The 27020-nt window shown below is 52.3% G+C and overlaps 1 protein-coding gene across 2 annotated transcripts; it reads left to right on the top strand.

The window, feature by feature from the left end:
• On the top strand, positions 1 to 24331 carry KIF2C (kinesin family member 2C). 2 transcript variants are annotated; one of them, XM_044004695.1, is made up of 22 exons: positions 1 to 203; positions 510 to 649; positions 1973 to 2067; positions 4717 to 4824; positions 4926 to 4974; positions 12029 to 12154; positions 13342 to 13464; positions 14592 to 14692; positions 15130 to 15225; positions 15589 to 15643; positions 15751 to 15913; positions 16380 to 16470; positions 16702 to 16765; positions 16931 to 17022; positions 17376 to 17518; positions 19150 to 19354; positions 19459 to 19569; positions 19844 to 19911; positions 20163 to 20274; positions 20395 to 20508; positions 23277 to 23400; positions 23707 to 24331. In XM_044004695.1, exons 2-22 carry the CDS (start codon positions 586 to 588, stop codon positions 23787 to 23789), a joined length of 2187 nt encoding a protein of 728 aa, XP_043860630.1. In that variant the 5' UTR covers positions 1 to 203; positions 510 to 585; the 3' UTR covers positions 23790 to 24331. The 2 variants fall into 2 exon arrangements, with proteins under 2 accessions (XP_043860630.1, XP_043860631.1); XM_044004696.1 differs by lacking the exon at positions 1 to 203 and having other exon boundaries at positions 463 to 649.
• The last annotated feature ends 2689 nt before the right edge of the window (positions 24332 to 27020 follow it).

Below are 27020 nucleotides of genomic sequence, written 5' to 3'. Positions count from 1 at the left end.
TCTTCCAGCGGCTGTCGCTGGACTGGAGTTGCTGCCAAATTGATGTAATATCATCGCCTTTGTCTAGAGGGGGAAACTCAAATGCCGCCGCCTCCAGGAAGCCTCGGCCTCTCCCGAGGGCCCAGTGCTGGGTTTTACACCTACCCCCTTCCACCCCCGGCCCACGCGAGGGAGGAGAAAGGTCCAGCTTTAATAAGCTAATGGTATGGTCCGGAACACCGAACCCACGTGGGCGCAGTCAGGCAGGGAGGGGGCGGGGCTGCGCAGGCGCATTGTGGTCCCCGTTGGGGGAGCCGGGGAGACCCATAGCTGGGAAGCGAGAAATCTGGGGCTGGGCGGGAACTACATTTCCCAGGAGGCGCCGCGCGCCGCGACAAGGGGCGGAAGCGTGTGAACGCACACGGAGGACGCAGGACGCAGGACGCAGGCGCGCGGGATTTAAACGGCGGGCGGTTGGTACAGGCTAGACTTGAACGCAAAGGCAGCCGCTCTTATTGCTGCCGTCACAGCCGCTGTTGCTTGGAGGCCTGCCCGACCCCCGAACTCCCTCCCTGCCCGACTCGTTTCTCACCCGACTGACTCGCCATGGACGCTACTCTGCTTGCCCGCCTGCTCCCTGGCCTAGCCATCAAGATTCAGCGAAGCAACGGTGAGGGGGCGGGGCCAGGGCGTGGGCGGGGCTGAGGTCACTGGAGGGCGGGGCTGATGGTGCGCGTGGGCGGGGCCTTGTTGGAGGGGTGGGGGGGCTTGGACAGGTGGGGCAGCCGGCGTGGGACAGGGTTGGGTGAGGAGGTGGCGGCCATGGGCGGGGCTCAGACAACTTTCAGTCGATTTGGGGGCGGGAATTCGAGCTATCCGGAATGGGAGACCCCCTCCCTCATGAGCTGCCCTGGGGCCCCCCCTCTAAGTGCTCAGTCCCACCCTTCCCAGGATAGTGGTGCCAGCCTGCCCCCCAAAGAGGAGGGGGAGGAAGAAGAGGAGGAGGGGGAGGAAGAAGAAGAGGAGGGGGAGGAAGAAGAGGAGGAGCAGGAGGAAGAAGAGGAGAAGGCTGAGGCTACAGACGGTGTGAATGTGCCTTGTGCTAACCCTGGGCTTCCACGGCTGCTGGGAGAGGGGCAGCCCTGGCCAAAGGGACGGGCTTTGCTCGGCTCCTTCTTAAAAGGGCTGCTTACGGGGGCAGCTAGGTGGCGCAGTGGATAGAGCACCGGCCCTGGAGTCAGGAGGACCTGAGTTCAAATCCAGCCTCAGACACTTAACACTTACTAGCTGTGTGACCCTGGGCAAGTCACTTAACCCCAATTGCCTCGCTTAAAAAAATTTTTTTTTTTTTTTAAAAAGGGCTGCTTACAGGGGCAGTCCGGCTGGCATTGGGCAGTGTCCTCTTAAGGGTCTGGGACCCATCCTCTTGCTTGCCTGGGGCCATTGTGACCAGCAGTGTGACCACACTGTCTATGGGGACCTGGAGGTTACAGTGCTGGCTGGCATGGCACATGGGCCATGGACCCGCTGCTTGATCTTACAGAAACTCCTTAAGGGTGTTCTTGTATTCCCTACAGTACTTTACAGACCATGTGCTTAATAAATGTTGAACCAATGAGATGGGCACCGGTGATTGGGAAACTGGGGAGGGGGAGGAGACATGGCAGCTCTGAGTGCACACCTGGGGCTGGAGCCCCGTTGGTTGTAGGGACTCCTTATCCTATAACATGTTGATCCCTTTGAGGGCTTGCTTGGAGCCTGCACGGCATTGTCCAAAAGCCCACTAGCTGCGACTTCATACCCTGAGAAGGAAGAGAACACTGATCTTCGCTTGGCCCCCCTCCCACTCCTCCAACCCTTGCAAGGCCCACTCCCTCTTTCTTGATATGATCTTGAAGCGAATGGGAAGTGCTGACCAGCCCTGGGACCCTGCAGGGAAGAGCAGTGATTCCGTTGATTTTTCCTTATGCTCTGGTCTCCCTTTCCTCTTTAGGCCTGATTCATAGTGCCAATGTCATGACAGTAAATCTGGAAAAGTCCTCAGTCTCAGTGGAATGGGCAGAAGGTGGCTCTACCAAGGGCAAAGAGGTGAGTTGGGCAGTGCTGGCTCACTACAGAGAGACCCCTCCTCTGCAGGGGTCAAGTCTGTGGCAGTCTGACTTGGACATAATGATTGCTGTTTCATGTCCTACCTCCACATGCCATACAGATAACAGGGATCGCCCATGGGCTATAAGAAGGGACCCGTGCCAAAGCCTGGGGCTCCATTCCAAGTTGTCAGACATTGAAGCTGCACGTTTTATTTGACAAGCAGGGCCAGGTCCATACCACACTCAGCTCCTTAAGGACCAGATCTCTGCAGGCTTGTCCAGCCCTGGCCAAGGACACATGAACCGGAGGGAGCATGGGAGCTTTCAGGCTAGACAGCCCTGTAGGGGCTGGGAAGGTGGGGTGGCACTTACCTTATTGGCAGGAACAGGGCAGGAGTGCTGGAGAGGTAGCACTGGCTTCAGGAAAACAGCTGCAGTGGCTGCCAGGGAGGGTCTGCCACCAGGGACTGGCTATGACTGTCACCCGCCAGAGATGGGATGAGGATTGGACCAGATGCCTCCTCAGCAGGTCCACACACTCCCCTACACAACATCCCTCTCAGCTCGGAGATGTGATGGCTTTGATTCTGTGACTAAAGAGGAGAAGGAGGATTTTGGTTACAGGAAATGTAAAGCACTGACAACCCACCAATTATCATCAAAAGCCCCAATGAAGGGTTAGGTAAACTCAGTAGGCACTAAAGGATAGGGAGGAGCGTGGGCTCTTCACCTGGGGTGCGGGGATCTGTTTCTTCATGTCTGGTGGCCTGCTGTACAGCAATAGAATTGGATACTTTGTGATCCATTTTTTTAATGCATTTAAAAACATTATTTAGAGAACGGGGCTAGGCTGCATGAAAGGATAAGAAGCCAAAGGACTCCATGATATTTCAGAAGTGAAGAGCCTTTGTTCTAGGGGTGGGGAGGGGGCCTTCATAGGGCTAGGAGGCAGAAGCCAGCTTCTCTTAGCCTTCCATCCCAGGCTTAGATGTAGGCGCTCTAGGCCAAACAACTAGTCTTTACTGTTTATAGGATGATGACATAACGTGGGGTTTGGCGAAGAAGAAGGGGGTCAGGAGAGTACTTACCCCTTGTAGGGTGCTGAGGGGAGGCCTGTCCACAGTCTCTGGGAATGAGGTGAGGCATTAGGTGGGAGTAGAAAGGAAATCCCTGAGGGTGCTGCCGGACGTACTGTCAAGGAAGACATGGGGGCTCGGTGACCTGGAAGACTATCAGGAAGAGAGAGGGAGGCAGTGTTGGTGTCAGCAGCTGAGGTTAACAGGAATGCAGGCTGCCCCACTCATCTCTAATGATGCCTGGTGATGTTTGAGAATGCTGACTGCTTAGTGGTTTTACCTGGTGTGTGATGCTTCTGCCTGGGAGATCCAGCTGTCTCCTAGCCCAAAGGGGAGTCCTTGGCGGCCCCATAGTTAATGTTCAGGAGAGGCGTAGGCTCTTCAATAGACTCTTTAGAGGTCAGCTCCCCAGTCCTGGGCATCTGAAGCAAAGATTAGATGACCACTGGTGGAGGTTTCAAAGAGATCCTTTGTGCTTCTGGCCACAAGCTTGCAGTAGCTCCTCTTGGTTTATAGAATTCCGTTCCGGCTCCTTATCTTTCATTCAGAGACCTCCCTGATCTGGCCAAACCCTGCTTTGTCTTCTGTTCATTGAGATTAATTCTATACCTTATGTCGACCTATGCAGCTGTGGGGGGCTGGAGGGAGAAGGCAGCTGATCCCCCTTGTAGCTGGGGCCTCGTTGCATTGTGGATGCAGGTCTTAGTGCAACCCCTCAGCCAGCCAAGGAGTGTTTGAAATATCTTGCCTTGACTCCCTCTCGGTGGTACATCCTCCTGTACCAGGCCCTGTGGGCACTGTTGGGTCCTTGGAGGACTGGTGGGGCTTTGGTGACTAGGAAGGAAAGTCTTCATGTTGGATGAGACAGAACTTGGCTGTTTGCACTTTGAAATGTTGTGTTTTTGCTCCTTAAGTTAGGCCAAGTGTGGCTTTTTTTGAAGCCCCTGTGATGTCATGCAGACAAACATGCCAGGGGCCTCCCGGGACCTGGGATTGTGACCTCGCTGCAGACAGCAGCAGCAAGGAGAGCTAAGGTGGCCATGGAGAGGTCTGGGGCTGTACAAAGACAGCCCAGCCCACCCCACCAGTGTTGGGGGCACATTGCCAAAAGCCAGGAGCGTGGAGCCAAGCCTTCGAGGCATTTGGCTGGCCAGCTCAGTTGGGACGCTTTGAGCTGCTTGCCCACTGAGAAGGCCAAAGAGCTGCCAACGGGGCCTGTGTCACTGCCCAGGAAGTTCAGCGAGCCCCTGGGAGGAGGATCCGCCTCCACTGAGCCTCCAGGAGAGCTGCTGGCACCCTGGGGGAGCTGTGTGGCCTCAGTCTGGGGGCCAGCCTGCTGAGTCCACCCTCATCCCACCCATCTCTCCAGTCATGTTTATTGTGAGCAACAGATGTCTTCCCTTGGGGCTCCATTCCGAAAATCCCCCCACACCCAGGCTTTTCTAACCTCATGCTGAAGAACAGCAGCTCGGGCTGTTAATGATGAACTCTTGGTGGGAATCTCCAGGCAGCTTGGGCTGCCAGCCTGGGTGGCACTTTGTCTCACTGAACCCTTTGCTTGCTCCTTGTAGATTGACTTTGAGGATGTGGCAGCCATCAACCCGGAGCTTCTACAACTCTCTCCTCTCCCTGTGCACCCAAAGGACAGCCTGCCTCTGCAGGAGAATGTGGCCGTCCAGGTAGGGCAGGTCACCCACAGGGCAGGGCGAGGCGAGGTGAGGGGCCCAGCCCAGAACAGCCCACACCTCTGTGTCCTCTTCTGTTTTTTTTTTCTCCTCAGAAACAAAAGCGCAGATCAACCCTCTCCAAAATCCCTGCTCCCAAAGAAGGTAAACAGAGTGCGTGTGACTGGCGTGTGCTGTGCAGCCCTCCTCGGCAGGCCTGGAGCAGAGAGCCACTTACTAGTTTGCTCCCCACTCTGGCCTTCCTGTGCCGCCTTCCTGCTACTGTGGGGCTGTGGCAGGAAAGTCCTTGTGGTCACTTCTCTGACCAGGGATCCACTGTTTTCACTGGACACCCCTTACTGCCTGACACCAAACCCCAGGCTCTCCAAGCGATCTAACTGTTCAATAAGTAGAGACTAATGTCTTCGGTTTGGCCAGGCACTGGGGCTACAAGGGAAAAGCAACACCAGGCCCTGCCCTCCCAGAGTGTTCATTGACCAGTACATACTAGATAGATGAGGGGATGGCACCACCAAGCAGGGGAGCAGGAATGGCTTCCTGGCGGAGGGGACGTTTGAGCTGAGTCTTTGAAGAAGCCAGTGATCCTAATCGAGGTGAGGTTAGGAGAGAGCATTCCAGGCATGGAGTATTTCTGAAAAGTATTTACAAAAGAGCTGGCCTTTGGGGAGCAGAAGTCCTCATCCTCTTCATAGGACAGCTCTTTATATCAATGCCCAGTTCTCTCTCTCTCCCTCCCTCCCTCCTTCTCTCTCTCTCACACACACACATACACCCCATCCTCCTCATGGTCCTCTGGACAAGCTCCTCCTTCCTGAACACAATGGACTAGATGTTGTCTGACCAGGGCTGGAGGGCCGGGGTTCTCTCACCCTCCCTCATTCTGAAAACTCTGCTCCTCTTAGTGCACCAAAAAGCTTTTGGCAGTTGATTGTCTTGTTCAGTGTGCGTTATCCCCCACCTCCCATAGTTTGTGTTCATGAAGTTCATCTCTCCAGCCCATTTTTCTAACTTTGAGTTCTTTGGATCCTGACTTTATAGTACTAACACATTGACTTTGTGTCATCTGAAAATCTATTTATAAATAATCTATTTATTTATTTATTTTCAGTGAGGCAATTGGGGTTAAGTGACTTGCCCAGGGTCACACAGCTAGTAAGTGTCAAGGGTCTGAGGCCAGATTTGAACTCAGGTCCTCCTGATTCCAGGGCCAGTGCTCTATCCACTGCGCTACCTAACTCCCCCATCAGCCAATTTAACAAGCATCTGTGTCTTCATTCAAGTCATTGCTAACAATGTTGAGGAGAACAGGGCAGTGCATCACCCCTAGATTCCTGCCCTGAAGATTTCTCTCTTACTGGACGGCGATCCATTGATGAATATGCATTTATCTCCCTGGCACCATCTTGCTCACATCTTGCCATCAGGAGACACTTTTCTTCAGCATTCCTTGCTGCAATTTGGGTGATACTAGGTCTACAATTCATGCCTGATCTGCTGGCCGTGGTAACCCCATCAATAAAAGAAATCAGTTAACTGAAATGTTCTTCGTGGCTCCTGCTTAGTGACCCCTGTTGCTTCCCTTTGTAAAGTCTCCGCATCCATTGAAGAACGAGGATGAATTTTGTCAAGATTCACCATCGGTACTTTGAGGATTCGACTCCTTTGCCTTTGCCTTTTCTAGCCCATCCAGCTCTACAGCGATGCTCCCTTTCTCCGTGATATTGTGGTCGAAGTAGGTAGTAGACTGGTTTTAGTTTGGACCAGGTCTGTGTGTTCTTTTCCGTTAGTGTAGAGACTAACTCCTAGTGATCAGACTCCCTCTCCAAAGGCAAATGAGCCCTGGCTCTGCAACAGACTTGGAAGGTTGCCTGGTGGCCCTGAAACATTAAGTGATTTGTCAAGAGTCACAAAGTCACAAAGTGTCAGAGGCAGAGCCTGAACCCAGACCTTCCCGGCTCTGAGTCCCTTTATCACCCACTACACACCAAGCTGCCTCTCAAGGATTATTTTAGAAATCACCTCTAGTGCTTTCCAGGTCCAAGGATACGGATCCAGGTCTGACCATTTGGATTCTCTGAGGACAGTCCAGAGCACTATTTCCCTGTTTGACTGCTTTGGTTCTGCCCTTCTCACCCTACGGAATGGAGTCTGACTATCTTCTTTAGTATCACAATCACATTTTGCCATTTTTCTCAAATTGTCTTGAGTGGCCACCTCAACTTGTCCTAAAGTTGTGCCTCTGATACAGGTTTAACTGCAGTTTGTGTTTGTCTTCTGTCTACCTGCTTGCTTCTCTTTGGGTCTGAATCGCTAGCATCTTTTTTGTTTCCTCTCATTTTATTTTATTTTTCTTTTCTGAATTACATGTAAAAACATTTTTTAACATGTTTTTTAAAATTTTGAGTTCTACATTCTCTCACCCTTCCTTGAGAAGGCAAGCAATTTGATATAGACTATAGATGGGAAGTCATGCCAAACATATTTCCATGTTAGCCATGTTGACAAAAAAACAACAAGAAAAAGAAAGTATGCTTTCATCTGCATTCAGTCCCCATTAGTTCATTCTCTGGAGGTGGATGGCATTTTTCATCATAAGTCCTTCAGAATTGTCTTGGATTACTGTCTTGCTCAGAATAGTTGAGGCATTCACAGTTGATCATCATACAGTACATAGCTAGTACTGTGTACAGTGTTCTGATCCTACTCACTTCCTTTTGCATCAGTTTATATAAGTCTTCCCAGGATTTTTCTGAAATCATCCTGCTTTTCGTTTGTTTCTTTTTTTTTTTTTTGCTTGTCATTTCTTATAGCACTTATTCCACTACAATCATATACCTCAACTTGTTCAGCCATTTCCCAATTGATGGGCATCTCCTCAATAGCCAATTCTTTGCCACCACAAAAAAGGCTACCATGTACATATTTTTGTATACACAGTTTCTTTTCCTTTTCTTTCTTTTTTTTCGGTGAGGCAATTGGGGTTAAGTGACTTGCCCAGGGTCACACAGTAAGTGTTGTGTCTGAGGCCACATTTGAACTCAGGTCCTCCTGACTCCAGGGCCAGTGCTCTATCCACTGCGCCACCTAGCTGCCCCCCTTTTTTTTCTTTTTAAATCTGGGATATGGACCTAGTAGTGATATTGCTGGGTCAAAGGATATACACACTTTTTATAGCCCTTTAGACAGAGTTCCAAATTGCTCTCTAGATGGGTTGGATCCTTTCACAACTCTACCAACAGTGCATTAGTGTCCCAATTTTCCTTTTCTGTCATATTAGCCAATCTGATAAGTGTGAGTTGTTTTAATTTGCATTTCTCTAGTCAATAGTGATTTAGAGCATTTTTTTCATGTGACTATAGATAGCTTTGATTTCTTCATCTGAAAACTGCCTGTTTTATCAATTGGGGAATGATCTGTGTTCTTAAAAATTTGTCTTGGTTCTCCATAAATTTGAGAAATGAGGCCTTTATCAGAAAAACTTGATGTTAAAAATTTTTTCCTCAGTTTCCAGCTCTCCTAATTTTGGCTGCATTCATTTTGTTTGTGCAAAACCTTTTTAATTTAATGTAATCAAAATTATTCATTTTCTATCCCATAATGTTCTCTATCTATTGTTTGGTCATAAATTCTTCCCCTTTCCACGGATCTGATAGGTAGATTTTTCCTTGCTCTTTCAATTTGCTGTATATCTAAATCATGTACCCATTCTGACCTTACCTTAGTCTATGGTATAAGATGTTGGTCTATGCCTGGTTCCTACTGTGCTGTTTTCCAGTTGTCCCAGTGATTTTTGTCAAATGGTTATTTCCTCTCCCACAAGTTTGGGTCTTTAGGTTCATCAAATGCTAGATCACTATGGTCATTTACCTAATCTATTCCACTGATCTACCACTCTATTTCTTAGCCAGCACCAGATTGTTTTGATGAATGCTGCTTTGTAATATCATTTGAAATCTGGTACTGTGATGCACTGCCACCTTCCTTCACATTTTTCTTCAGTGATTCCTTTGATATTCTTGGCCTTTTGTTCTTCCAGGTGAATTTTGTTATTTTTTCTAGCTCTATAAAATAATTTTTGGCAGTTTGATATGGCACTGAATAAGTAAATTAATTTAGGTGAAATTTTCAATTTCTATTATATTAGCTTAGCCTACTCATGAGCAATTGATATTTCTCCAATTGTTTAGATCTGATTTTATTTATGTGAAAAGTATTTTGTAATTGTGTTCATATAGTTCCTGGGTTTGTCTTGGCAAGTAGACTCCCAAATATTTATAACATCTACAATTATTTTATTTGTTTTGTTGGATTTGGGTTTTTTTTTTTGGTTTTGGGGGGCAAGGCAATGAGGGTTAAGTGACTTGCCCAGGGTCACACAACTAGTATATGAACTCAGATCCTCTTGAATCCAGGGCCGGTACTTTATCCACTGCACCACCTAGCTGCCCCATACACTTATTTTAAATGGAATTTCTTTTTCTATCTCTTCCTACTTGGTAATATAAAGAAATGCTAATGATTGATGTGATGTGGGGGGGTTTTAGTTGATTCTCTAGAATTCTCTAAACACCTCATATTGTCTGCAAAAAGCAATAGTTTTATTTCCTCATTACCAATTCTAATTCCTTCAATTTCTTTTTCTTATTGCTCTAGTCTAGCATCTTTCTTGACTGGTAACATGCTGCCACCTGCTGGTGCCCATTGTGGCTTCCATTGCTCTTTCTGTGATCCACCCCTTGAATTCTTTGGAGACCGAGATTCTATGCCTTGCCGGCTGGGCACATCATTATAAAAATCCGTGCAAGATCTAAGTGCCATGGAGCAAACAAGGCTGGCCATCTCTATGCAATCACTGCTCCGTTTGGGGTTTGGGTAGACACCCCACCCCCTACCCCCCACCCCTGGAGGGTGGCTACAAGCACATCTATCGAGAGCATTAGTCAGTGTTCTGTCTCACTGGGTGTTTGTAAAGAGTTGTTCAGAAGTCACCTGTCTCCTCCCCCAAGAAATCTGGTGTGATTTTGAACACTTGGTGGGAGTGAGAGCCTTCCTGAAGCATCATGTTGTTCTCCTTAATCAATGGCTCCTTCTTGTCATCTCCACATCTTTCGGTCTCAGTGACACAACTGAAATGATAAGGGTGGCTGTAGGATCTCCTCTTACCTTATTGTCCCTGCCCCAGTCATGCCGGTGGGAAAGTGTGCACCTGGAGGTGTTCTTGAGAGTTTCCTCTGTCATCTTTGTTTGCTGGAAGGTCTAAGGTTTGGTAGCTTTTTCCCCAGAGTATTTGGGACCACTGGCCCTCTCTTTTGGTGTCCTGTCCAATGAAAAATTGTCCTCTTCAGTTACTCCTGACCAGTCCTTTTGAGGGCCAGGACAGCCCAGCTGTTGTCCCCATTTTTTTTCTTCAGTGTCCTTTCTGCTTCCTCAGTCAGCACTTCGGGGAGTGGGATATGGTATTCCAAATGAACTGCCTTTGTTTTCTGTTCCCGGTGGGCCAAGTTTGGGGTTTTTAAACCTAAGCTAGCTTTGATGGATTCTCTGTGTATTAACATCAGTCTCCAGCTAACTTTCTCCTTTATTCTGCTTTAGAATCATTTGTCAACCAAATTTCACTCTTGGGATCATCCCATCCTTCTTGGCCTGATTTTCCTTAAAGATCTTAGGACTCGGGGCAGCTAGGTGGCACAGTGGATAGAGCACCAGCCCTGGAGTCAGGAGGACCTGAGTTCAAATCCAGCCTCGGACACTTAATACTTACTGGCTGTGTGACCCTGGGCAAGTCACTTAACCCTTTTTTGTTTTGCCTCACCAAAACAAAAAAGAAAAGATCTTGGGACTCTCAGAACTGGCTCAGATTGAATCTCCAGGATCAGGGGAATAGGGGTAGGAGGCATGTATCACCTTGGGCCTGGCTAGGACATCCCCTTCCCTCCTGATTACCAGCTCTGCACTAGAGTCATCACATCCAACTACGATGCCCACCACCCTTACCCTTCACTTTATGCCTCCATGCCAGGCTTGGAATGGGTTTCCCAAGCTCATCATCTGCTTCCTCCTCCTGACCAGATGGGGAGCACAAAGTCCTAGCCAGGGGAGTGGCTCTTTCATCGCTGTCTTTCTGTCCCAGTGCCCAGATGACTTGAGATTGTCTGGAATTCTTCAGTCATAAAGATCGTCTTTCTGTTTCTTCGCCCACTGACTTCACAGACTCTGGTCCTGGATTTCCCAATGGGAATATAGATGGAATAGGACTTGGGTTTGTGACTTCAGGGATATAGAAAACGACCTTGACCAGTGGAAGTTGGCAGCTTCTCAACATCATTATCATCTTAGACAGCCTGTATGTGTCAGAAGACTTCTTAGCTAAAAGGGGCCACACTTATCTGTTACCCTATGCTGCCTTTCATGACCATTTCCCCTGCATAAAAGGGGCTGGCGGTGTGACATTTTACATGCTATTAATCCCTTCCATTACCATCTTCTGGCCTTCAGTTCATTATGTTACCAAGTCACAGAGACATATGAGGCTGAACTTACCTCTTTGGGCTAAGCTCTGCTTCCCTGTGTTTGCCAAGTCTGAGAGTGCTAGCTTAGAGGCTGGCATTCTCAGCTGTTCCTTACTCAGCTCTTGTCTTCTGCAGCAGGGGCCTGCAGAGAGCTCAGTGGTGCCAGGTAGGGGAGCTGGGGCTCCCCAAACCTGCTCTGAGGACTTCCCATGCCTTTTACCCCCCTTGTCTGCCTTTGATTCCTAAGAGCCGTGCCCCCGGGAGCAGGGTCCAAAGAAAGCATCATCCAAGGATGAGATCTGTGCCCTCTTTAAGCAGAGGTTCACTGGCCACTGCTGGGAGATACCACGGCGTGGGTATCTTTTGGGGTCGGGTTGGACTAGCCGGCTACTGAGGTCCTTCCAGTCCTAAAGTCTGTCATTTCTCAGTGCCTCCCAGGTCAAGCACCCTCTGCCTTAGAGCTGGAGGAGAGGGCCACATAACCCCCTCACTGATGGGGCCACCCCATCCCAGTGCCGGAGAGCAGGGAGCTGAGGAGATCCTTGGTGCGATGAGCCTGGGCCAGTCTGCATTGTGTTCATTACTCCTGGCTTGGCAGCCAGAAAACGTGTGGCCTTCGAGCTCTGGGGAGCCCAAGCTGCCATTACCCCTCCCTCTCACAGGCTGCCTTGGGCTTTTCATTCCTCCAGCTGTGCGTGGCCGTTCTACCCGCATGTCTGCCATCGCAGAGACCCAGAGACTCATGGCCCAGGAGAATGACATGGAGGTCGACCTCTCGGCAGCTGCCAGCACCAGGAGCCAGTTCACAATTCCCAGTGAGTAACAAAGAGAGCCTGACATGGCCTGTTGATGCAGACTTGAGGATGCAGAGGAGGCATCCCTGCCTTGGCTTAAGTGCCAGGACTGGCAGGAAGCAAGCCCACCTGGGCTCAGCAGTGGGACTTCCCCGCTGGCCCTCTCCCACCCCAGGGTCTCAGGATGGAGGGCATCCAGGAAGCTGAGGTCCCCCCTGCTCTTCCTATGGGGACAAGCCTCCAAAATGGGCTTGAAAGAGCTGGCAGGGGCTCTGCAGACAGCGCTGTGAACCCGAGGGCCCCAGCTTGAGTAGGAGCACACTGGAGCCATGGCAGCCAAGGGGGCAGGGGGGCAGGCGGAAGGGTGGGTGCTAGGCAGGGAGGTGTCAGCCAGTGGAAGAAAGAGAAGCTAGGGTAGTCTCGTCGTGAGGCCTTGGGACTTCCTGTTGGTGATAGAGAGCTACTGAAGGTTTCTGAACCTCAGGAGGGCTTTAGGAAGGTGGATGGGGGTGGCTCCTGGCAGCCTCATTGCAGAGAGGCCATGTGGGAGGCTGTAGAGAAAAAGAATGAGGATGGGGAATGGAGAGGAGGGGAACTTGGTTCTGGACGGTTCCATTGTGAGGAGGAAAGACTTCAGGGGGCTCCTAGGCTTTGGGTCGTGGTGACTACTAGAGCCTTGGTGTTTGTAAGAGATGGAGGAGACCTTACTTGGCACAGTGTTTGACTTTGGGCATGAGTCTGAGGCAGAGGGGTGCTGGGGTGGTTGGCCATAGACAGGCCTGAGGAGAGGGGTCTGACTAGAGCCCAGTGTAGATCCATTCTGCCAGTGGAAGGAAAGACAGTAACAGTGGCAATGTCTGTGCAAGGCCTAGGGCAAGGGTGGTGTGGGGAGACCAAGAGAGACAAACTGTACCACAGGAGCAAAACCCAGAAGAGATGGCCAAGTAGAGCAGGAAGAAGAGTGAAGGGGAGGATCAGACAAGGGGCCCGAACTTGGTGGGGCAACATGTGTGTGTGTGTGTGTGTGTGTGTGTGTGTGTGTGTGTGTGTGTGTGTGTGTGTGTGTGTGTGAGTCAGACAGACAGACAGAGATTGGTTGTCCTTGGGCCTGGAGGGTCAGTTAGGTGCTGGGCCTGCCATGTTTGTGCCCATGAGCCACTGTCAGGCTGGCCAGAGTCTTGCCAACACTTGCCTCTCCCCATCCCTAGCGGGTCTCCCTCGTGCTCCCCGCACTGGCATGCCCGAGATCCCACTGGCTGCTGTCAGTGAAGCTCCAGAAGAGCAGACGTCTTCTATCCGAAGCAGCTCTGCTGCCAACCCAGCGAATGCAGGTAGCGCCAGAGGCTGGCAGGGTCCTTTGTGCTTAGGACGGCTGGGCTGGGAGGGGCAGCATGATGAGGGAGACAGCCCAGCTGGGCATCAGTTCTCCTTCCTGGCTTGTCCATGGGGGAGCGGGGTATGTGGAGACACCGCTTGTCTGGCCTCCTTTCTAGGGTGCATGGCGGTATCCCGTGGGGTGCCTGCTGCAGTGTTGGCTCAAAGGTTTCCTGTGGCTCTCCCGGCATTGCCCACAATGGAGCAGGCTAGGACCTTCTCACTCAGAGGGGCCTTTGGGAAAAGACTAGCAGAGGCCAATTGCCTTTCTTTCAAAGGGTGACTGGGGGTGGGCATGGGAATAGAGTTTAGAAGGGCTCTGAGTCAGATAATCAGATGCAACATGGGCAGTGAATGCTAAGGGTCCCAAGAGGTTGACCAAGGCCTTGCCCCGAAGGCCATTGACCTACATCCTGCCCCCAAATAAAGGTGCTACAAAGGAAGAATGGGAGGGCGGCCGGGTGAGTGAGACCATGTGATCTAGAAGCAGCAGAGGGGAGAGAGCCAGGGAAGGAGGTCCCTGACCCAGGCCTGGAAGCAAGAGGAGAATTTCAGCAGGCAGTGGTGAAGTGTGCCCAGTCTGCCGAGAGAAAAGATGTACCACATAGCCCCAGGAAACCATAACCATCAGATGGCATCTTCTTTAAAATAGCACCAGGGGTAGAGGAGTCAGTGGCGGGCAAGGGCAGGGAGCAGCAGGGCCAGGACACACGTGAGGCGGGCAAGGCAGATTCGAGGCAGGGGGTGCTGTGGGCACCACCAAGGGAGCCTTGGTCTGTGCTCAGGTGTGCTTTAAGGAGGTGACTGGCACAAAGCACCTCCAGAACCAGCTGGAATAGAGCGGACAAGCTTGTGGTTTGATTCCACAAGCTTTGTTCTGAAGTGACCTCTTGGCTCTGTGTGGCCCCTGCTGCTTCTGCCAGAGCTCACAAACAGGGTGGCTTGGAGGGACAGAGGTGGTAGGGGTAGGGCTGCAGGCCGAGCCTTCTGGCTCCGGCCCAGCTGCCCCAGCCCAAGGAGCTTTGGCTAAACACCTAGAAGCAAACAGACTCTCAACAAGTGGTGGGCTGGGGTTTTTTCCTAGTTCGAAGGAAGTCATGCATAGTGAAGGAAATGGAAAAAATGAAGACAAAACGAGAAGAAAAAAGGGCCCAGAACTCAGAAATGCGGATCAAGCGGGCACAGGTGCCTTCCTGGGGCTGGGCTGGGGACTTGCTTTGGGCCTTGGATCCACCCCACAGCCTTCCTAGCTGAGGTCTAAAGGCAGATGGAGCCCTGCATTTGGGCTCCTAGGGCCTGGACACAGCAGCTGTGGTTCGGCATCTCTGCTCGGAAAGGGATTCGTTCTGTTGGAGCTGAATGTGGGGCTGGGGTCCTTTTATTTAGGACCCTTGTTCCTCTGGGTATCACCATTCCTTTTGGCCCTAAGGCCCTTGGTGTTTCCATTCCATCCGTAGGCCCTGAGCCCTTGGAGGCTTCCCCCACCTATGGGTCCTGAGCCCTTTGGGGTCCCCGTACCTTTGGGCCTGGGCTCACCCTGTCCTTTCCAGTACTCTCTGCACAGATGGAGGCCCCAGAAAACTGGTGCAGTGGTCCCTCTCCCATCCATTGTTGCCCCACAGGAATACGACACTAGCCTACCAAACTGGGAGTTTGCACGGATGATTAAGGAATTCCGAGCTACCCTGGACTGTCAGAGACTCACTATGACTGACCCTGTAAGTGTGGTTGGCACCTGGCTGGGCAGCAGCTGTGATGCAGACCTTTTTTTTTTCTTTTTTTTGGCTGGGCAATGAGGGTTAAAGTGACTTGCTCAGGATCACACAACTAGTGTCAAGTGTCTGAGGTTGGATTTGAACTCAGGTCCTCCTGAATCCAGGGCTGGTGCTCTATCCACTGCACCCAGCAGACCTTCTAATGAGCTGCCACCAAGCGCAGTATGTGGGCAGAGGTGGCAAACAGGAGGAGGACCCTCTCAGGGCCCCTGTGAAGGTGGAGAGTTTAGGTCTGGGGCTCAGTCTTGGGGGGGTTGGCGAATCCATGCAGGTTGATCAGGGAGCTAACACCCTGCTCTCTTACAGATAGAGGAACATCGGATATGTGTCTGTGTAAGGAAGCGTCCTCTTAATAAGCAAGGTAAGCCTGCGCCACACTGGGCACACGTATGTGTGCGTGTGCGTGTGTTTACACGCGCACGCTGGGCAGGTTTCCTGAGGCTGTGAAGCCATGCTTTCCTCTTGCAGAACTGGCCAAGAAAGAGTTTGATGTGATCTCCGTTCCCAGCAAGTGCCTCCTGCTGGTGCACGAGCCCAAGTTGAAAGTGGACCTGACTAAGTACCTGGAGAACCAGGCGTTCCGCTTCGACTTTGCCTTCGATGAAACGGCGTCCAATGAGGTTGTCTACAGGTGGGCTTCTGCTTCTTCCTCATCGTCCTGGGGCTCAGGGCCGTCTGAATCCATGCTGGGTTTTCCTTGATGTTCTGGATCTGATTTGTTTCTATTCCTGCCCCACACAAAGTCTCCGCTTTCGAGTCTTGCCTGTGGGTTTGGCAGCCGGCAGAGAAGTGGCTGTGAGCCCAAGATTGTCCTGTGCAGACGTGCCCAGGGGGCATGTTCCTGCGCCATCCCACTTGGCAGCAGATGCCAGTGGTCTATTAGGGCTGAAAAGGTCTTTCTGGCTGGCACTCCCAAGTCAGTCTGCGCTCTGATGCTGGGCAGAGGCTCGTCAGTACTTCTCCCCCTTCTGCTGAGTTAGTGAACCTTTCACCCTATGGAAGGAGTTAAGGTGCCTTTGTCAGACCTGGGGGGGGGGGGGGCAGTGAGTCTGGGCTTCAGGTGGCAGCAATTTGCCTCCAGCCTTCTTTTCTTGCAGGTTCACAGCCAGACCATTGGTGCAAACGATCTTTGAAGGAGGAAAGGCGACCTGCTTCGCATATGGCCAAACAGGCAGTGGCAAAACCCACGTGAGTCTCACCAAGGGCTTGAGCCCCTGCCAGGAGGTGACCTGCAGACAGAGCCTAGCCTGAGAGCTTTCTCTGTGTTGTCTTGCCCTTGGGCCTCCACAGGGAGGAGCGTGAGAAGTGGCCCAGTGGGAGGAATGGTGGGGGGGTGCTGGGTATCTTGTTGAAACCCTCATCTGTGTTGGGTCCTGGGTGTGGCCCCTGGCATGATGGGGCTGCTACTTCCCTTTGCAGACAATGGGCGGCGACTTCTCTGGGAAAAGCCAGAACGCATCCAAGGGCATCTACGCATTTGCCTGTAAGTCCCACAGAAGCCTCACCTGCTAGTGGCTTCAGGTCATAGCCACACTGAGCCCCCTCCCCCTCCTCATCCAGGGCACCCTTCCCCCTCCTAGGTGGTGAGACAGGAGTGAAGGCTTTGCCCAGGGCCTCCTTCCTTCCCGCTGCCCTCTCTTCCCTCTAGCACGAGATGTCTTCTTGCTAAAGAATCAGCCCCGATACAAAAACCTCAGCCTTGAAGTCTACGTGACCTTCTTTGAGATCTACAATGGGAAGGTCAGTAGACAGGGATGGACGTGGGTCAGGGGACCCTGCTCTGCTCGGTCACTCTGTCCCTCACCATCAGTGTGGAGCTGGGGGGAGGCAGCCGGTCAAGCAGCCCCTGAGGATTGAGCTCAGTCTCTCCAGGGCCCCACAGAGCCATTCGCTTGGCAGGCCTGGCTTTCCTGGCTGAGGTTTTCTCTCCATTTGTTCTTGTTTCTGACCCAGCCTCCTTCCCTAAAAGACCAAAGCACCCTCTTGTGTTCCTGGCAGCCTGGAGGAAGGGGAGTGGTGGGGGGAGAGGGAGGGAGATGTGGTGCCCAGGGACCACCACCACAGCAGCGCTCCCTTTCCCTTCCCCACTATAGCTATTTGACCTTCTGAACAAGAAGGCCAAGCTTAGGGTACTAGAAGATGGCAAGCAGCAGGTACAGGTGGTGGGGCTGCAGGAGCACCTGGTGAACTCGGCGGACGATGTCATCAGGATGATTGAGACAGGCAGCGCCTGCAGGTGAGGAGGACCCTGGGGGCCCATGGCCAGGGGAGAGCCGGGAGGGCCCTGGGGTCTGCCTTCCTCCCTGTGCCCTGTTGTCTGCTGCCGCAGAGAGGAGGGGCATGTTTGAGAGAGGCCACAAAAGCAAAGGTGACGGGTCTTGTCAATGGCTTGGATCTGGGGGGTCATTGAGAGCGAAGACCCAGGCATCACACCCCCATCTTAAGGGGATGAGAGGGTGGTGGGGCAAGTATTAAGGAAGTGTGGAAGTTGGAGAGGGCTTGGGGGGCAAGAAGATGAGTTCCAGATTTGGAGAAGTCTGTTGGACGCCTGGTGTTGGGATATCTGAGAGGTAGCTGGGGATGTGAGAGTGCAGGTCAACAGAGAGGTCGGGCAGGAGAGGCCGATGTGAGAATCACCGGCATAGAGATGGGCATGAAATCCATGGGAGCTGATGGGTCACCAAGTGAAGCGGGAGAGAGAGAGAAGAGAGGGGGGCCCCAGGACAGTTAGGACATGTGATCTGGAGGAGGAGAAGCAGGGTAGAGAAGGGGTGTCCGGAATACCCGGAGAGAAGAGAACATCGAGGAGGGGAGAGTGACGAACGGTGCTGAAGGTCGAAGAGAGGTCAAGAACAATGAGGATGGAGAAAGGCCAAGTGAGGGATCACTGGTAGCTTTGGGGGGGGCAGCTTCAGTGGAATGAAGAGGCCAGAAGTGGGGTTGTGAGGGGTTAAGGAGAGAAAGAAGAGCCTCTCCTTTCCCAGGAGCACAAAGGGCTGAGGAGATGGAGAATGATAGGGATGGAAGGATCAAGGGAGGGGGAGGGCGTTTGCAGGGTGGAGGAGACACGGGCATGTTTTTAGGTAATAGGGAAGAAGCCAGTAGAGAGGGAGAGACTGGAGATAAGTGAAAGAGTGGAGACGACAGAGGGGGCAGCGTGCTAGAGAGGGGATTGACCGGGAATGGTGAGAGGGGTCAGCCATGGTGAGGAGTGAGGTGGGGCGGAAGGCGTCTGAGAGATGAGTATGTGGAAGCTCACAGCAGGTGGCCTCGATTTTTCCTGTACAATAGGAGGCAGGTTTCTCCACTGAGAGGGCTGGAGGAGGGGTGAGAAGGCTTGGAAGGGCAGCTGTGGAGAGTGGGAGCAGGAGCTGATGAGGGAGGACGAGTAGAATTGCTGAGCAGCAGGGAGGGCCCTGGCAAAATGGGTGCGGGGTTTTCTCTACCTCCATTCCACAGCACATGTATAGAGAGAGGTGATGCATGCTGGGAGGGATCCAAGGCTGAGGCCTGGCTGGGTGTAATGGGCAATGTGATAAGGGAGCCAGAGATCCAAGAGAGTTGTCACTGTAGTTGAACTGATTCACCAAGGGGTCAGAATGAGCAGAAGAGGAGGGAGCGTCGAGTGCAGGGGTGATGACCTAAGAGAGAACTGAGGGACAAGGGGCAGGAGGTCACAGAGTAAACAACATGGGACCGTACTCAGCCCAGTGGGGCCCCTGCTCTGGCCCTGGCTCCCTGCATACCGGTCCCCTTCGTCTCTGGCGGCCCGTGTGCCAGAGGCGGCCATGATCCCCTTCCCAAGCACCCCTGGGTAGGGTGGCTCAGGTGGGAGCATCCTCTAACGTGCTCCTCCCTGTGCCCTAGGACCTCAGGGCAGACGTTTGCCAACGCCAGCTCTTCCCGGTCCCATGCCTGCTTCCAGATCCTGCTCCGGGCCAAAGGGAAGCTGCATGGCAAGTTCTCCCTGGTGGATCTGGCCGGGAACGAGAGAGGGGCTGACACATCCAGTGCCGACCGGCAGACCCGCATGGAAGGGGCCGAGATCAATAAGAGCTTGCTGGCCTTGAAGGTAGAGGCCGGAGGCCTGGGCGGTGGGGCACCTGGGCCTTGACTGCCTTCTGAGAGGTTGGGCCGCTGGGTCCCAGGACATCAGCAGCTCCCTCTGCCCTACAGGAGTGTATTCGGGCTCTGGGACAGAATAAGGCGCACACACCATTCCGGGAGAGCAAACTGACCCAGGTGCTCAGGGACTCCTTCATTGGGGAGAACTCCCGGACCTGCATGGTAAGGCCCAGGTGTGCTCCCCAAGGGCTTCCACAGGTGCCTGACCCATGGACACTGACCACCAGGGGGTGCCCAAGGCCCCTTGCCCACCGCTTGGAACCCTTTCCTACTCTGGGGAGCAAGGGGGGGTCAGGGCCCAACCTCTAGCCCTTTGGTGCCTGGGGCAGCATTGCCTGCTTGCTGCCAGTTCTCTGCTGGGACCTCTCTCTGCCCTCACCCTACCCAGGGAGCCCCAAAGGCTACTCAGCAACCTGGGCCATGTCTCCCTCCCCAGATCGCCATGATCTCCCCTGGGATGAGCTCCTGTGAATATACTCTGAACACCTTGAGATATGCAGACAGGTACAAGGGCAGCGGGCAGAGGCTTCTCCTGAAGGACAGAGCCCTGGGCTCTCAGGAGGCAGTGGGCAAGCCAGGGACAAAGGGTGGGTATGTGGGGCAAGACTGCTCTCATGCTGCTGTGCAGAGCCAGGGCTTGCCCACTCCCCCCAACACCCACCCTCCCCTTCCCTCCTACCACCACCACCCTGGCACCAGCCTGGGAGCAGGGCTAGGCCTGACCCCCTTTCTTCTCTCCTTCCCTCCCTGCTCAGGGTCAAAGAGCTGAGCCCTCACAATAGTGGGAATGGCGAACTGCAGACCCAGATGGAGACAGAGGAGGAAGACCTGGAGCCCAACTCAGACAGTGGCCTTCACCCCCATGGTGTAAGCCAGACTAGACCGTGGGGCTGAGGGCAGCATGAGGGGAGATTGAGGGTGGGGCTGGGCCAGCCAGCCAGAGCCCGGATCTCAGTGGGTGGGCCTCTCCTTCCTTGGCATGGCCAGCTGTCCAAGGATGAAGAGGAGCTCTCGTCTCAGATGTCCAGCTTCCAGGAGGCCATGACTCAGATCGGGGAGCTCGAGGAGAAGGCCATCGAGGAGCTCAAGGAGATCGTTCAGGTACCAAGGTGGCCAAGTAGGCCGGCCCGCAGCAAGAAATGACACCCCCGCCCAGAGCTGAGGAAGTCAAGCCACGGACACAGAGTGAGGAGGACAGGTCTTCAGAGGCCCCTGCCTGACCAGTGCCTGAGCCTGACTCCCTTCTTGCTGCACCCCTAAACAAGCCACCTGGCTGCTATGGGAGCCCCTCCTCCTTAGAGGCTGCTCCCCCTACAAACTGCCTCGACACCTGCTCTCATTCCCCACACATTTTAGAGCTCTGGACCAAGAGGGTGGTGAGGTGTCATCACACAGACAGCCTATCCTCCCCACCCAATCTTCAGGCAACCCTTGTCTGGCATTTTCTTGTTGCTATCCCAGAGACACAATCTCGTTAGCATCTTTCCCAAAATGTGGTTCTGAGACCTGACCATAGACAGGACTGTCCTCTCCCACATTCTGGACATATGCAGCCAGGGAGTGTTGGCTCCTTGCCAGCTTGCACAGAGCCGTCCGCAGTCTGACCACGCCAGGGACTCTACTGTATTTATAACAAACATATTTTCTTTTTTATTTTTGGTGAGGCAATTGGGGTTAAGTGACTTTGCCTAGGGTCACACAGCTAGTAAGTGTTAAGTGTCTGAGGCCGGATTTGAACTCAGGTCCTCCTGATTCCTGGGCCAGTGATCTATCCATTGCGCCACCTAGCTGCCCCAACATCTATATTTTCAAACTCAAGTTTAGAACTTTATATTTTATCCCTGTGAAATTTAACCTTCATGAATTTGGCCCCATGTGCCCAGACCTGGCCATCCAGTGTGTTCAATCTCTCTCCAAGCTTTAGGTTCTCTGCAGGGTTGGACGTGCATGATTCTGGGCCTCAAGTCAGGGTTTCAGCTATTTTTACCCACTCTGAGCCATCAAGAGGTCAAAGAATGGCCAAATGAGGGTTGGGCTGGGACCTATTGTTGGTCAATCAATGACAGAGTGATTTGGGGTTAAGGCCTGGTCCTTAAAAGAAATGTAGCCCATAAACCCGAAGACATCTTGTGGGCAGAGTGTCAGCAGGTATGATTCCCTATATGAACAGAGAAAAAGAAGGAAGGCAGGGAGGGTGAATTTTAACCTAGGGTGACGGCCTGAAGCAGGGGCAGTTGGGGCGGAGCTGCTAGAAGCCAGGTTTCAGCCAGATGTCAAGAAGTGCTTTCTTTCTCAGAGTGGAGGGGGCTGCCTGGTGAGATGGTGGGCACATCTTCCATGATAGACTGAGGACATTGTGGAGGTGACTCTTGTTCTGACCCAGCTCAGATTGGAGGCTGCTCAGGTCCCTTCTACCCTCCCAGAGACCCCTGCTGCCTCAGAATTCTTGGCAAGACACCCTGAATCGTGCAGATAACTGTCTAGGCCCATAATGGACCCTTGGATCAAGTGTAGACCCCTATCCCTTCCCCCCTGTGGCACCAGGCTAGACAGCAAGGGGCAGCTTGCAGCTTCTCTTTGAAGGGCCCTTCTGGACGTGATTTGGAAAATGGCAAGCATGGTTCTTGTTCTTGTGCCACACACCATTTTGGTTGGGCATTCCTGCCTGAGCCTCAAGCCTCAGATGCATTCTTGGACATCCTAGGTCTCTGTTCCTTCCCTTCCTTCCTCCTCTGAAGCCCTTCCTGAGAGTGAGCAGCAACAATGAAGCCGCCATCTATTGTCCCTGGCCATCACCCAAAGGGCTGGCAGGTAGCAGGGAGCTCTGAATGGACACCAGGTGTTCCAGCCATGCTTGAGGTGGCAGACATTCCCCTCGGCCCCTAAGCAAAGGAGGCCTTGTCTCCTGCCTTTCCCACAGCCTCTTCCTCAGAGGCTCAAACTTGGCTCGAAGCATTTCCCTTCTCAGTCGCTATGAGGGACTCCTGGTTTCTTCTGAGATTCTCTTCCTGGAGAGCAGAGAATCGGGCTGCAGTCCTTTTCTCCCTCTCCTTCTGACTTTGAGTTGGGCATGTGCCACAAGGCACTAGGCTTGAAAGTGGGTGGAGGAAAGTCAGGCCTTCTAGGTCCCCACTGCTTCCCCAGGTCCAGGCCCCACAATTTCCACAGGCAGCAGCCCTGCCTCAGCTAAGCTGAGAGGAAGAGTGGCACCAGCCACTGTCCACAGCCACCTTTGGGGGCAGGAATGGATACCATGAGGAATAGGATCCCCGCTTTATAGATGAGAAAACTGAGGCTGGGAAAATGGGCCACACAAGCCAGCAGGTGTCTGAGGGCTGCAGCGAAGTGTGGCTTTGTCTCCATTTTTCTGGCTCAGACCGGCCTGTTTTCTCCATTGAGCCTCTTTACGGAGCCTTGGCCCCAGCAGTCACAATTAGGAGTGGAACACATGAGGTCAAACTGCGTTTTAAATTTGTTTCTAGTGGCAATAGAAATGCACGGGGGCACGCATGACCCAGGCCCTGATGGCATCATGCAGGAAAGTTGGCTGCACTGGCTAAGATCCCCTTGTCCCTGGGCAGGACTGCTCATCTCGGAAGAGAAGGGGACAGAACGCTGCCGCTGCTCTCCCTAATCCAGGCCGTGGGCTCCGGGCTGGGCGGGCCACCTAACCAGATCGGGCAGGCATAGGTTGAGGCCTGGGCTGGTTTGGGGGCGGGGAAGGGGTGCTGCTGAATTCCTGAGTACTCCCCCTTCCCCTATCCAGATACACTGGCTCTCACTCTTCCCAGGCAAGACTGACCTGGGCTCAGTGGGGCAGAGAATGGAGACAGGTCCATTGTGGTCCCCTTCTTCCTGTGTCCCTGCAGAAGTGGGCTAACTGGGTCGAGCTGCTGGAGACCACAGAGCAGCCAGACTATGACCTGGAGACCTTTGTGAACAAAGCTCAGCACGCTGCCACAGAGGGCATCAAGAACTTCAGCAACCTCCAAGGTACCCCTCCCGTCCCAATCCTGCTTGCTGGCTCCCCTGCCCCCCCCTTTGGGCTTCAGCTCTAGGGGCTTTCTCGGCCTGGCCATCTGTCCTCCAGTTGTACCTCCTTCCTCAGCCCCTCTGGCCAAGACTGAGATGGTCCCAGTTGGTCCAGGGGATGTACCTCTTGGTAGTGCGTGCGGGCTTCCACGCACCTCAATGCTTCAAGTACTACTGCTCCTCCTGGCATCCTCAGCACCTCCTCCTGCCACATAAGGAAGGGGGCAGCTGGATGGGCCAGGCTAAATCGAGGCCTCTCTTTTGCAGATGTCCTGCGGGCCTTGCGCCTGGCCATGCAGCTGGAAGAGCAGGCCAGCCAGCAGATGAGCAGCCACAAACGACCTCAGTAACATGCCAATAAAATATGTTTGATGGTTAAGCTCTTCCTTCAGGGGTGTCTGGATGCCCTCCTTGTTTGGGGGGCCAGGGCACATTGCTGGGATGTTTTCCCACTGGATCCGGGCCTGGGCAGCCTCTAAGGCCCACTGCCTACCCTCTGCCCTGAAGGGGCAAGCCCCGCTGCTGCCAGCCGGCTTTTTTCCATGTCTGTCGTGTAGGGTTTTCTATTGTACAGTCTTAGTGAGTGTCGGGTCTGTGTGACTGATGGGTGACTGGCTGGCAGCTGCTCCAGAGCTGCGTGGAGGTGAGGGAGTAGCAGCCTTCCCTTCAGCTCTGCTTCCATGGCTCCGGCCCATCTTCCAGAGCACACAGTTCTGGGCCTTGTTGGCCTGCCCAGTGTCTGCTTATGGTGGGGTGTAGGGGTTTGTTTTTTTGTTTTTTTTAAAAGATTCTGAAGCCCTTTCTCCTCGCTCCCTCTGACAACCCTCTTGGGTTTCGTTGAGGTGAAGGGGTCCTGTCTGTTGTGTTGTGTGTTGTCGTCTGTATTTAAACATTGCGTCTCCCAATAAAGGAAGAGAATGGAATAATTTGCCTCTGTGCTTTGTGGAGAGGGGGCTGGGGGTCACATTAGGAGTTCCCTGATCTAGAAATAGGCCCTCAGAGAATGGAGCGGGGATTGTTCCAGCACAAGGCTTATTGTCATGTGGCCCTAGGTAAGTTCCTGAATTTCCTTGCTCTGCCTCCACACAGGGCTACTCTAAGTCACCACTGAGGCGTTCAAGTGTGAGAAATGATTATTAATACCAATAGTTTGGGGGGTGATTCAGAACTCTTCCCTTCTTCCAAAGTCCTGACTTAGTTCAGTTTTTCTTGAAGCTCAATCACTGATAATGAGATTTCATTGACTCTTCTCATCTTGGTCAGACACCACCCAGCCATGCAAAGAATTTAATTTAGGGTGGGGAAGCCCTTTGTGTTCTACTCAAACTTGGGTGGAGACCAATCCTTTTGTCTAAATAGCTGAAGCCTGGAGGTGGTCTGAGATCATTTCTCTGTCTTGGGGTCCTCAACCTCCCCCCTCCCCAATTGAAATGGGTATACATTCTTCGAATTGATAAGGTAGCTAGGGGACCTGCAGATAGAGCACTGGCCCTGGAGTCGAGAGGACCTGAGTTCAAATCTCACCTCAGACACTTACTTGGTTTGTGACCCTGGGGAAGTCATTTAACCCCAATTGCCTTAAACATCCAGAGCCATCTCCAGTCCTCCTGACAAATATCTTGCCACTCGACCCTTCTCACTGGAATTTATTGCATGACATGGGAGACATGGTGTGCCCTCATCAGAGAAGGTGCTGTGCTCTATGAGCAAAGCAGAATTGCAGTAGCTCAGAAGAAAGACAAGATGTCCAAATTTAGCAAATCCAACCCAAACGTTCACATAGATTATTTGTGCCCGACCTGTGGTAAAGCCACAATTGGATACACGGTAACTTGACTCTAACATAGTAATGTCATTTTGGTCCTCTGAAAACAGGACAACAACCAATCCAACCCATCATTTTAATGTAACCCACCTCCAATTATGTTAAGCAATTACATTTGATTGCTGTTTGATGAACCATCTACTATTTAAAGGGTATCTGAACTGTTGAGTCCTCTGCCATGATTGTTTTGGGTTTGAGAGACAGTCAAATAACCTGCTGGCCTTATTTATTAATAAAATGACTAAATTACTCAGAAATGAATCTCTCAACCTTTTAATCCTCACACAGGGAGGACTAGCACCTCTAGTGTGACGGCTGCTCATCTACTGTTGAGTGTCCACCTGGCATTCAACCCTCACCTGTGGCTCCAAGGAGATGTAGTATACACAAAAGCCACAGCCTGGTAAAACCGACTCAGGAGGGGAATTCTGGGAAGATGATAGAGTAGTTCAGAAAATTCCAAGTTCTCCAGATTTCCTTCACAAACAAGACAAAACAGGTCCTTAGGGTAAACAGAGCAGCAAAAATAAACGAGTTGGGGGAGAGTAGTGGTTCCCCTGAGACAACTGAAAAAAGACTCCAAGGACCCCAGGAACCCCAGGGACAGAGGTTAGGCCTAAGGGAAGGGCAAACATCTATAGGCTATCTCCACTGAAACAACAAGCCCTGGGGACGGCTGGGTACAGAGGGAGCCCCAGCCTCAGCCACAGGAATTCTCACCTCACAGTGTGGTGGTCAGACATCTGAGATGGGGAAGAATGAAGGACCCTCAGCTGCCAAGGTGATATAGGAGGCAAAAAGGGGTTAACAGAAAAACCTAAGACCCAAGCTCTAATTCAGATATTAGCTCTAAAAGGGATTCAAACCCCAGTTAATGGATAACTTACAAGTCAGGATGCTAAGTTCTCTTACCCACAGTAATCAGTACCCATGATGGAAACAGAGGGAGCTAGGCCATGAAGGCCTAAGAATATAACAATGATACATTGACAGGCTATAGAAACTTAAGAGTAGGAATAAATGAAAAATGAAGATGTTTTGAAACTAGTCATGGGAAACAGAGACATGCACAGAAAAGGCCAAATTTGTCCCCAAATTCACCTTATGACGTGTAAACCCCCAAAACACTTCCACAGGAAAAGCCTGGGGGTTGGTTTAGGACCCCAGGAACTCCAAATTAGGATAAGCCCTCCCCTGTACCTCCTAAAGGTGGAGATTATTATAATGAGACTGATCATCAATTTATCCATACTAGAAATATAACTGTCTTTTCTTTCACTATTTGAGAGATACCTTTCCACTTTCCTGGTTCTCTCCCTGTGATCACTCACATTATTGCAGTCACTGAGTCTTGTAATTCTTTTGGGACGACTCACGATCAATTTGACCCTTAATTCCAGCCCACATCAAAGGGACACCAGGCCCAGCTGTGCTGCCAAGATGCGGTGCTGGGCTACAGCTGAAGGTAACAAAGAATCAGCACAAGCACCATGAGTGCAAGAGCAGTGGGGCAGGGACACTTACACAAGAGCTGAGTTCCTGGTTTTCAATTCCAGGCCAGAGGGCAGAAGTGACTGACCGTTATAACCACTGGAGAGTTCTCAGGGAGCAAGAGCATTTCCAGTGTGGCTTGGGGCCTTAGCTGTAGCTTTGGAGGGGGGGGGGGAGAAGTGCCAAGGTTGGGCCCAGTACAAAGCTTGGAAAATAACAGTAAAAAGGACCTGAGGCCAGAAGTACCACCCCAGGACAAGAGGTG

Source organism: Dromiciops gliroides, chromosome 4 (assembly GCF_019393635.1).
Source record: "Dromiciops gliroides isolate mDroGli1 chromosome 4, mDroGli1.pri, whole genome shotgun sequence".
NCBI classification, from domain to species: Eukaryota; Metazoa; Chordata; class Mammalia; order Microbiotheria; family Microbiotheriidae; genus Dromiciops; species Dromiciops gliroides.
Note: the sequence above shows the minus strand (reverse complement) of the source record. Positions and strands in the feature narration are given on the sequence as shown.